The 12078-nt window shown below is 44.7% G+C and overlaps 1 protein-coding gene across 8 annotated transcripts in view; it reads right to left on the bottom strand.

Annotated features, from left to right (window-relative positions):
- CC2D2A (coiled-coil and C2 domain containing 2A) overlaps positions 1–12078 on the bottom strand; it is a 124796-nt gene that overhangs the window by 71524 nt on the left and 41194 nt on the right. For all 8 annotated transcript variants that reach the window (XM_043448289.1, XM_043448290.1, XM_043448291.1 and 5 more), the window contains 3 exons: positions 10397–10533; positions 8403–8534; positions 281–490 (listed from right to left, as the gene is read on the bottom strand). In XM_043448289.1, the coding sequence (XP_043304224.1) occupies positions 281–490; positions 8403–8534; positions 10397–10533 (479 nt within the window). The remainder of the gene's footprint in view (positions 1–280; positions 491–8402; positions 8535–10396; positions 10534–12078) is intronic.

Below are 12078 nucleotides of genomic sequence, written 5' to 3'. Positions count from 1 at the left end.
CACATCTTCCATCTAATACCCATTCGAGGTGAGTGAGATCATTTGCTCGGTTTGCACAAATGGTTCTCTAAGCCAAGTGTGTGCCACTGAATTTGCACACATTAAACATACATTGTCCTAGACTTTCTTGTGCCTCTAGGTAGGACAACACATCACATCCTAGACAGAGGGAACATGAAGGAGGCATGTGAGCGTTTGCTCCTGATAGGTGTTTGTGTTGTTTGGGCTCCTCGGGAGAACCAACCCCATCAACAATTGGCACGCAAGAGATCACAGGTACCTTATCAGTGAGAAATTTTGCCTTGTTCCTCTGGCGTCTTGCGAGGTACTGGTCATACAACTGGGCCAGCTTGGCTGCCAACACATGCTCTCGGCTAAAACAGGGGTGATGCGTGAAGATTAACCCCGAAATATCAATGTCCAGTTGGAAATTCCCAGGAGAGTCCCCAGATCCAATCAGATGCTGACTTCTGTGGATGTATTTTACTGCCTGCCAAAGAGAGCAGAGTGTAGGGGAAACAGGGTCAGGCACGTCCTAGTTCCTGATCTAATGTGCAGTGGGAAAGCCAGGCGCAAGGTCCCTTCTACCCTGATCAAGCCAGGAGGACCACGCTCCAGTCCTGTTCCCTGGAGCTTTCGGGGCCTGCCCTTTTCTGAACACCACTTCAATCTTGCTTTCCTAGGTCTTTGAGCGTTTATCTCCACTGAGTCATAGCCCTAATCTTTGTCATTCGACTATCTCATTTCCTGGAACTCTTGGTTTTTGCAGCTGGTGACCTTGAAATTCTTTTAATGAGAAGAGCATAGATTCTAGTCCAAACTGATCATACTTGGATCGTAGAAACTCTCTCCATGTGGACAAGTTTTTAGTTTGCAGACAACAGCCAGAGACTAACTTACTGAACCGAGCTTCGTGCTGGCTCTTGTTTTCCTGGGAAGAAGAAAATTAGTCTGCAAAATAACAGAGCCCGAGGGAGGTGGGGCAGCCGAGTGTGTAGAAAACAGGAGTGGAAATTTCCACTGGAACTTTCCTGGCTCAATCGGTATACAGTGTGTTATATCAACCTCTGGGTTTCTTCATTGAATTTACTAAGATACTCTATGTCGATTACTGCTGCTCTTGGGGAAACCTAGTTTTGGAGGTTGGGAGTTCCAAAACGGGGAGGTGACCTTATTGATTTTGTGTCTTCATGTTCTCTCCTTGTCATGGACACTGACTACAGTCAGGATGTGTGGTTTCACACTTCACTCGAGCCTCCCCTTTGCGGAGAGGAACTTCTGGAAGCTATTTATGTTACCTGGAAAAGATTCAGCCAGTTCACTTCAGTTCAGTCGCTCAGTTGTGTCCAACCCTTTGTGACCCCCTGGACTGCAGCACGCCGGGCCTCCCTGTCCATCACTAACTCCCGGAGTTTACTCAAACTCATGTCCATTGAGTCGGTGATGCCATCCAACCACCTCACTCTCTGTTGTCCCTTTCTCCTCCCACCTTCAATCTTTTTCAGCATCAGGGTCTTTTCAAATGACTGAGTTCTTTGCATCAGGTGGCCAAAGTACTGGAGTTTCAGCTTCAGCATCAGTCCTTGCAATGAACACCCAGGACTGATCTCCTTTAGGATTGCCTGGTTGGATCTCCTTGCAGTCCAAGGGACTCTCAAGAGTCTTCTCCAACACCACAGTTCAAAAGCATCAGTTCTTCAGCGCTCAGTTTTCTTTAGAGTCCAGCTCTCAAATCCATACATGACTACTGGAAAAACCATAGCTTTGACTATATGGACCTTTGTTGGCAAAGTAATGTCTCTGCTTTTTAGTATACTGTCTAGGTTGAAAAGATTATGTGGCCCGAATGTTTTATTTACAAGTTATGAGGTTAAATGGCAGCAGCAGCTACTCTACTCAGAAGTGAAGCTTTCATCCTTCTTCGGCTGTAGGTAACGTGATCAGGAGTCTCTCCATTTAACCTTCTTCATGGTATCATGTAACGATGCTGAACTAGGGACAGAAGCCCTGGATTCCAGCTCTGGCTCCACCTCTGAGGATAAAGATTCAGCTGGCATTTTGTATGTCACCAGGCATCGTATAAGGCTTCCTGGTGGCTCAGATGGTAAAGAATCCACCTGCAATGCAGGAGACCCAGGTTCAATCCCAGGGTTGGGAAGATCCCATGGAGAAGGGAGTAGCAACCCACTCCAGTATTCTTGCCTGGAGAATTCCATGGACAGAGGAGCCTGGTAGGCTACAGTCCATGGGGTTGCAAAGAGTCGGACACAACTGAGCAACTGAACAACAACAGCACATTGTATAAAGTACTTCATGTATATCACCTCACTCATTCTGTTAGGGGACCGTGGACTGCTACACAAGATCCTACTCGTGGGCCCTGGAAGGGGTCCACCTTCGTGCAATAACTCCAGGAGATGAGTGGTTGCCTACATGTAGTGGGACCTGTTTGTGAGCAGCCGTAGATTGAGAGGGGGAAACTGGGACATGAGCTTTATAGCCTGGGGCAGGAAGGATAAACCTGAGATGTGCAGAGGGAGGGATGGAAAGCAGGAGAGGGGACTCCAGAGTTAGAATCTTAGCTCACAAGATCCTATTGTTCTCCCCATCAGACTAAGCTTGGAGGTCACACTGTGTGTATGTGTGTGGATGTGCATGTATGCATGGACAAAAAGGCATTCACACTTGTTATACAGTGTGATCTGCTTTTCAGTTACTATTAGTCATTGAAATTGTACCAATATTTGACAGTAATACATACACATATGAGTCTTCATTTACCAGTAAATTTGTTGTTGGGTTTTGTGTTACCGTCTTTGTATCGATATTCATGTGTAAGGATATATGAGTGTATTTCTTTTTAGTCTTTCAATTTCATACTTATTTCCCCCCTAAAAGATTAGTAGACTCTTAATCTATATTTAGGATTTGTGATTTCCTACAGGCCTCCAATATGGTATACCCTCCATTTTCATAAAACAATAAGTTTTCTTTCTTAGAAAATAAGTCAGTCTATCTTTGATGAGAAGACCTACACACAGATTTTTTTATTTTTAAAAAATGTTCTTGTAAAACTGAGATGTGCTTACAAATATGGTAGGCTTGAAAAAAAATGGATCAACTATACCTCAGTTGTTGTTGTTCAGTGGCTAAGTCATGTCTGACTCTTTGTGACCCCACAGACTGCAGCCCACTAGGCTACTCTATCTTTCACTATCTCCTGAAGTTTGCTCAGATTCACGTCCCTTGAGTAGGTGATGCTGTCTAACCATCTCATCCTCTGCCACCCCCTTCTCCTTTTGCCTTCAATCTTTCTCATCCTCAGAGTCTTTTCCAGTGAATCAGCTCTTTGCATCAGATGGCCAAAGTATTGTAGCTCCAAAATATGTTGAGTCAAATCTCCCTTTGGATTTACAAGGAGGGAAACCCATCCCCACAGGGGTCACATTCCACCAATATTTTGTACCTTCCGAAAGCCCTATTTCTGACATTAATATCCTCACCCATCATGCTGCCACAACAAAGGTCCATCTCTTTTCTCTTTCTTTTGGGTAAAAGGATTCAATTATAACCTGCCATCGTGGTAAGGGTTTTGAACCTGCAGGTGGTGACTATGTGTCTTATGATCCCTCTGGCCACCTGGATTAATTAAAATATTTCCACCTCGCAAAGACTTGTGCCCCTGAGCAACAATCCAGAGACTTAATGGAAACATGCCTCTGCAACTGCTTGGCTCCTGCTGGTTCTTGCTTTGCCGTTCCTCTTACCGCAGGTTCCAGAGTTCTGGGCTCACTCAGAGTGTGGCCCTCAGGCTCTGTCTTGTACTCTGCTCGGTATGAGTAAGTAATATTGGTAGTATGGTCCTATGTGTGGGCTGTGTGTTCAGTCCAACTCTTTGAGACCTTATGGACTGTAGCCCGCCAGGCTCCTCTCTCCATGGGGTTTCCCAGGCAAGGATACTGGAGTGGGTTGCCACTTCCTACTCCAGGGAATCGTCTCGGCCCAGGGATCAAACCTGTGTCTCTTGCATCTCCTGCACTGGCAGGCGGATTCTTTACCACTAGCCCCACCCACCTGGGAAGGCCACCATGGTCCTGCTTACTTATAATGTTATCATGTGTCTCTTCCTCCAAAACTGCACTAGCCCATGTTTAAATGATTGGTGGTGGTCTCTACCTTCATCTCAGCTCAACCAAGTGAAAAAGCTTCCAGGACTCCTGGTCGGCATCGAGTAAGATTGCTCAAAAGACTCCAACTCTATTCCTATTAGGGAGAAAAGGATCCCTCCTTCCTTGTCTTTCTCTTATATCGGTTTTCTTGCAGACTGAAAACCATCAGGAAATAAGTACCAACAATTCCTCGTAAGAATATTGTTCAGTCTCTAAGTTGTGTCTGACTCTTTGTGACCGCATGAATTTTAGCCCACCAGGCTCCTCTGTCCATGGGATTTTCCAGGCAAGATTACTGGAGTGGGTTGCTATTTCCTCCTCCAGGGGATCTTCCCGACCCAGGGATCGAACCTGAGTCTTCTGCAGCTCCTGCACTGCAGGGGGATTCTTTACTGCTGAGCCAATAATATTTCTAAGGTGTATTGTTTTCATTTTGAAATTGTTTGATTCTTCAGTCTTTGGTGGAAAACTGAAAACCTAAACTATCAGAGGCAATGCATGTGGATTATCTGTTGATGTTCTCAGTGCATGCCGGGTTGCATGGATGAAAGAAAAATTTTAAGGTTGTACAGAGAAAGAACAATCATTGGTGGAATTAAAGTAAAATGTATGTATTTGCCCTCCCTCAGAAAATAATAGCAACAGAACCTGAATCCAGCCCAGAGCCGGCAGTAGATTCTACAGCTGTTGTTCTGGTCTTCCCTGGGAAGTTTTCTCATTCTCCATCTTCTGGGTGTGTCTCCAGGACATCAGGTCGGGGAGTGTATGTTCCTCTTAAAACTGACTAGTTTGTCCTTGGTGTTGATAATGGGAATCTTGCTACAAGAGACGATCCTTTTCCTCTGGCATCTCTGAGATTACATTATCAATGTCCTCACCCATGGAAAATTCTGGACTGCCTACAACAGGAGAGAAGTTTCTCCATTCCACAGGAGAGAAGGTTCTCCATTCAAGGAGAACCAGAGGAAAGAGAGGCAGAGAGAGAGAGACTGCCAGCACTGAGTCCCTGGCCCCGGGGTCCCGGCTCCTAAAGCCCCGCCTTCATTTTGTGATTCATCCCCAGGTCCTTCCAGCTTTCTGAGTCACTAAGTTCTCTCCTGGCTTAAGCTAGTTTGCAGTGGGTTTCTGTCACTTGCAACCCAAAGAGTGCTGACTACTACAGTTCTTCTAATTTAGTAGAGGACAGAGGGCTCCCCAGCTGGTGCTAGTGGTAAAGAATCTGCCTGCCAATGCAGGAGACACAAGGGATGCAGCTCCATCCCTGAGTCAGGAAGATCCCCTGGTGTAGGAAATGGCAACCCACTCCAGTATTCTTTCCTGGAAAATCCCATGGACAGAGGAGCCTGGTGGGCTATGGTCCATGGGTTTGCAAAAGAGCTGGACATGACTTAGCAACTAAACAGAACAACTCCTTTAATATAACCTTTGCTTCTTTCGTAGGCAGAAGCCTGGCCTGTTCTCCAGGCTTTGCTATGTTTGCAGCCTAACCCTCTAGGAAATGATCTCGGAAGACTTCAGCCCCTTCAGATCTCTCTCTTCTCTAACTTCTTTGCTCTGTGAAGCAAGATGACCAGCCCCTCTTAGTGGAACTCTTATCTTCCTCTACTTTCCTGTTTCTGCCCAAAGCTAGGAAGCTCCCCCTCTCAAAAGGACTGGAAGGAAGGACTGTGCTCTCCCCACTGGCTCCTTCCCCAAAGAGAAGGAAGACGGTGTCTGAGTGGAGATTAGTTGAAGCCCAAGATCCAGTAATCCAAGTTCTTGGCTGGACAGAGTCACTGGTGGCATCTAGCTGTCCTCACTCAGCGGTCTCCTAAGGGCCAGCTCACTGGCTCCATGGGTTCCCTGCAGGCATGCCACATGGTAAACTCTCTACACGGGGGACATAATTCATGGGAGAGGGAGCAGGGAGCCCAATCCGCCTTGGGTCCAAGCCGCATTCTCCTATCCAGCCTCGCCCTTAGCTGTAACTGAGATCTGCATCCTTCTCTGACTCCTGTGCATTTCCCAGTTAGCTCAGAACTTCTGAAGGAGACAGATAAGATTAACGGCCTCCCTTAAGATCCTACTCTCCATAGTAATAACTCTTCTATCTTCTAATTTTAGCCCATAAATTTGTGCTTCATTGTATTAGTGTTTCATGCTGAAGTAGATGGATGGATGGAGATGGATGGATTATTAGGTACAAGGTGATACTGTCTAGATCACTAATTATATCATGTATCTTTGTCATAAAGCAAGTAGATGGTAAATCCCTCATGGCCTGGGGCTTAGGTTTATGCTTGCTTTGTAAATCCACTCCTAGGGTCCACATTTCTGCCCAGAGTGGCCACTCATTAATATTTGTCTCTGATAACAATATTTTATAGAATTTCACAATTTAATAAAAGGGCAAACACATACATCATCTCAAAACTCATAATGGTCATATGAGGTAGAGATGATGGTGATTTTTTAATTAAGGAAACAGCTTCAGAGCAGTCAAGGGAACTGCTCAAAGCCACAACTTAGTAGACACCCAGATTCTGCTCAGACTCTCTGATTTGGGTCCAGGTCTTCTCTGTTCATCACCTAACTCTATAGCTCTAGAGCTTTATAGGATGATCTTATATCCTCTTATTCTGTGTGGCTTTAGAAGTGTCAAAATGTTACACATTTCTAATTACACAAGTTTCTGAAGGAGGCGATCCTTGCTACACTTCAGGAGAGCAAGAGCAATATAATTCAACATGAAGGAAGAAAATAAAAAAACAAGAAAAAACAAGAAAAAACAAGACAGGTCTTTCTTAATACACAAGAATTTAAGGAATAAGTACAACTGGATTGTGTGTGTGGGTGTGGGTTGCTAAGTCGTGTCTGACTCTTTGCAACACCATGGACTGTAGCCGGCCTGGCTCCTCTGTCCATGGAATTCTTCAGGCCAGTGGAGTGGGTTACCATTCCCTTCTCCAAGGAATCTTCCTGACCCAGGGATTGAACCCAGGTCTCCTGCATTGTAGGCAGATTCTCTAATGTCTGAGCCACCAGGGAAGCCCAAGTACATATGGATATATCTTAGGAAAACAAGGAAACACCGAAGCTCCAAGACATAGAAACAAGGTATTTGTCAGCTAAAAAATTAAGAAAAACAAAATCCTTGAGGAACAGAAAGATTGTAAAAAAGCATAAATTGCATCATTAAATTCACATAAGTACAAAACTAAAGCAAAAGGATATTGGAAATTGTGGTCCTGGACAAGATGTGTAAGTTGTAAGCTTTGATAATAATGTCATAATGATAATATAGCAAACGAAAATCATGATATGTTGTTTAAGGGACATAGATTGAAAGTTTAGAAGTGATTTCATAGTAAAAAGTCATTCTATGTTGACCCAAATTGGAAGCATTTAAAAAATAATTATTCTAATCTCTAATGTCACTACATGTTCATAGATTTATCTGAACTTTTAGTAAGAATGTATCTGACATTAAAGAAATATGTAACCAAAGCCTAGCAATTCTTTTAATTTTAATATAGCTTCTTTCCCCCAGAATATATTTATTTGATAATTTAAAAAAAAGGATAACTAATAAATGTAATCATTTATTGTTGGGGGGAAGAAAAAAGTGAAGGCAGGCAGCTGCCTGTTCAACACCAGCAGTCAGCCCTCACTGAGCCCTGTTCCAAGCACTTTGATGTATTATTTCAGTCATCTGCAAAACAATCCTAGTAGGCGGCTGCCATGATTAAGCTCATTTTACAAAGGAAAAAACGCCAGCGCAGAGAGAGGAAGGGTCCAGTGAGCCAAACAAGAGGCAGGGCCAGGACTCAAGCCAGGCAGCGTGGTTAAGAGCCGAGAAAAATACCAAAGAAAGGATTTGGGAGGATAGACAATCTCCAGTGATATAATACAGAGACAGTGGGGGAGATAACCCTGCCGTATGTGTGAGATGACAGAGAGAAAAGAAAAACTATCGGGGCAGCTAACCTGGACATGGGAATAAAGACACTGACCCAACGCTTCCTACCTGGGAAGCTCAGTTGCTGATGAAAGAAAGGGTTTAAGAAAGGATTCGGTGTGGGCAGGAGACTCAGTCTTATGTAACAGGCTTGCTGTTTGCTCTTTATGTGCAAGATAGTGAATTAGTTAAGAAAAGTCAAAATAGGACACTGCAAATTCATCACTCCAAGCCCTTCAAAAAGCAAAGCACTTTCAAGCAGATTCATGTATTAAAAACGGGAGGGGGAGGTTTACCTTCTTATACAGTGTTTCCAGTTCTGCCTTAATGTCCTGCTCCTGTGTCAACATGGGCGGGCGCGAAGGAGCCGGCTTGATGGGGTTTGGCAGAGCCAGGATCCTGCCGTCATCTCCAAACCATCTCCTCCCCTGGGATCAGCAGAAGGACAGAAAATGGTTTACAAAAACAAACAGCGTTTGTGGGGAAATCCTCCGTCACCACGCATATTTCATGCACCTGCCCCTTGCCCCGCAGATCTTTTATTTTAAAAAAATTATTTATTTTAAATTAAAGATAATTGCTTTACAATGGTGCTTTGGTTTCTGCCATATAACAACATGAATTAGCCATAGGTATACATGTGTCCACTCCCTCTTGAACCTCTCTGCCACCTCCCACTCCCTAGACATTTTAAAGTCCCTATTTCTATCAGAAATTGAGTCTTCACTAAGCCAGACACAGAAAGACTGATAACATATGATATTGCTTTTATGTGGAATCTAAAAAACAGGGTACAAATGAACTTATTACAAAACAGAAATATAATCGTGGCTGTAGAAAATAAACTTATGGTTTCCAGGGGATACACACTACTATATATAAAATAAATAACTAATAAAGATCTACTATATAGCATGAGCTTCCCTCGTAGCTCAGCTGGTGAAGAATCTCTGCAATGCAAGAGACCGGGGTTTGATCCCCGGGGTGGGAAGATCCCCTGGATAAGGAAATGGCAACCCACTCCAGGATTCTTGCCTGGAGAATCTCATGGACAGAGGAGCCTGGTGGGCTACAGTCCATGGGGTCACAAGAGTCGGACATGACTTAAAGACTACACCACCACCACCGTATAGCACAGGGAACTATACTCAGTATTCGGCAATGGCCTATATGGTAAAAGAATCTAAAAGAAAAAAAAAGAGTGGCTTTATGTATATCCACCTGCAACTAACACAATTGTAAATCAACTGTATTCCAATAAAAAATTTAAAAAATTGAGCCTTCACTAATGCTCCCCAGAATTAAGATATAGTTTTCAGCCCCCTCCTGATAAAAAAAAATGTTCAAGAAAAAGCTAAAGGAGTGCTTGGGCTTCCCTTGTGGCTCAGCTGGTAAAGAATCCGCCTGCAATGCGGGAGACCTGTGTTTGATCTGTGGACTGGGAAGATCCCCTGCAGAAGGGAAAGGTTACCCACTCCAGTATCCTAGCCTGGAGAATTCCATGGACTACAGTCCATGGGGGTCACAAAGAGTTGGACACAACTGAGCGACTTTCACTTTCACAGGAGTGCTTAAGAAAAACATTTTCTATTAAACAATTTTTTAAAATTAATTTTTATTTTTAAGTTTTTTGGCTGCACTGGTATCTCTGTTGCTATGCAGGGGCTCCCGCTAGTTGGGGTGAGCAGGGGCTACTCTCTAGCTGCAGTGCTGGGCCTTCCCTTCTAATTGCAGTAGAGTCTCTTTTGCAGAGCATGGGGTCCGGGCACACGGACTTCAGTAGCTGTGGCTCCCAGGCTCTAGAGCACGGGCTCGGTAGTTGTGGTATGCTGGCTTAGTTGCCCCGTGGCATGTGGGGTCTTCCTGGACCAGGGATTGAATCTGTGTCCCTGCATTGGCAGGCGGATTCTTAACCACTGGACCACCAGGGAATTTGTATTCATGAAAATTCCAAGACAGACGACCATGGAGAAAAACAATTGAGAACATTCTATCTTGGGACAATTAAAAATTTCTGTGAATTGGGAAATGGTTTGCCAATATCTGATTTAGTAGGAAGAGCTTGAATCCAGCTTGGGAAAGGTAGGATTGAGCGGAGAGGGGTGATGTTTGAGGGTCACTAAAGGTATGGAGGACAAATTAAAATAACAACAAAACAGCAACAGAATGAACCAGTCTGCAGACATCCTCAGGAGAAAATGAGCCCCACCCCCCAGTGATGGCCCCTCAGGATAACGACCCTCTGTGAATCCCTCCTTGTCTACACTCGGGAACAGGGCTGAGAGCTCACCGGTTCCTGGGTCAGCAGCCTGTTCTCCATGATGTTCTGGTTGGTTCGCGGCACCTCTGGTCTTGCCCCGATGTAAAGGCCTTCATCTTCCAGGTACCTGGGCTGCACATTCTCAGGAAGCTTTTTATATGTAGGCACTAGACAGTTCATACATAAACACGAGCCACATCAGTGCCAACCTAAACATTTCAAGCTGCAGTTTGGTGAATTAAAGACACCACCAGAGATTTTACTTTGGTTCTTGGAAAGTGCAAATGCCCCAAACCGATGTCTAGAAGCAGGACCAAGGGGAAGGTGAATGTGTTTCCCTGCAGCACTGTGCTGGAGAATCATGAAATAATTCGACACCTAACTGGCCCGAGTGGCTTCACACACCGAGAGGAGTGTGTGGTACCCAGATCAGAGGGGAGGCTGCTGGCCTCATCAGTGGAGTGAATCTGGGCCAGCCTCTTCTCTGAACTCTGTTCATAAGGGATGAACGTATCTATCTTTCTGGGCTCCTGGGAGAATTAAATGGGGTGAAGGATGAGGAAGTGCTCTGTAAATTACAAAGTTTGCTGGCATCCACGTGACTTCATTTACTTCCTCACACTTTGATCTGTTTATAGAACAGATCTTTGCTGACGGTCTGCAGGGTCCATGGGAGTGACAGGCAGCAACAGCCCGCCAAGGACTGTTGGGGGATAATTGATTTATAATATTGTGTTGGCTTTTGCCACACATCAACATGAATCAGTTATAAATATACATATGTCCCCCCTCTCCTGAACCCCCCTCCCACCCCTCACCCCGTCGAACTCGTCTAGGTTGTGACAGAGCGCCAGATTTGAGCTCCCTGTGTCATATAGCAAATTCCCACTGGCTATCTATTTTACCAACCTAGAGAGCATATTAAAAAGCAGAGACATTACTTTGCCAAGAGAGGTCTGTCTTAGTCAAAGCTATGGTTTTTCCAGTAGTCATGTATGGATGTGAGAGTCAGACTATAAAGAAAGCTGAGTGCCAAAGAACAGATGCTTTTGAACTGTGGTGTTGGAGAAGACTCTTGAGAGTCCCTAGTACTGCAAGGAGATTCAACCAATCCAACCAATTTCCTAAAGGAAATCAGTCCTGAATATTCATTTAAGGACTGACGCTGAAGCTGAAACTCCAATATGTTGGCCACCTGATGTGAAGAACTGACTCGTTGAAAAAGACCCTGATGCTGGGAAAGACTGAAAGCAGGAGAAGGGGATGACAGAGGATGAGGTGGTTGGATGGCATCACCAACGCAATGGACATGAGTTTGAGTAAGCTCCGGGAGTTGGGGACGGACAGGGAAGCCTGGCGTGCTGCAGTCCATGGGGTCGCAGAGTCAGACATGACTGAGCGACTCAACTGAACTGAACTGACCTATTTTACACATGGTAATGAGTATGTTTCCATGCTACTCTCTCAAATTGATGCAGACATAGGGAACAGACTTGTGGACACAGTGGGGGAAGGAATGAGTACAATGATTTGAACCTGTTTCTTGATTATTAAGTCAGATTAGAAATTGGGTTCGGTTGTGGAAATTGGGCATTTTTACACACCTGGAGAAGGAAATGTCTACCCACTCCAGTATTCTTGCCTAGAAAATCCCACAGACAGAGAAGAGCCAGGTGGGTTATCGTCCATGGGGTCGCAAAGAGTCGGACATG

This window comes from Cervus canadensis, chromosome 26, assembly GCF_019320065.1.
Source record: "Cervus canadensis isolate Bull #8, Minnesota chromosome 26, ASM1932006v1, whole genome shotgun sequence".
In the NCBI taxonomy this organism is placed as follows: domain Eukaryota; kingdom Metazoa; phylum Chordata; class Mammalia; order Artiodactyla; family Cervidae; genus Cervus; species Cervus canadensis.
The sequence above is the reverse complement of the archived record's forward strand: the minus strand, read 5'-3'. Positions and strand labels throughout refer to the sequence as shown.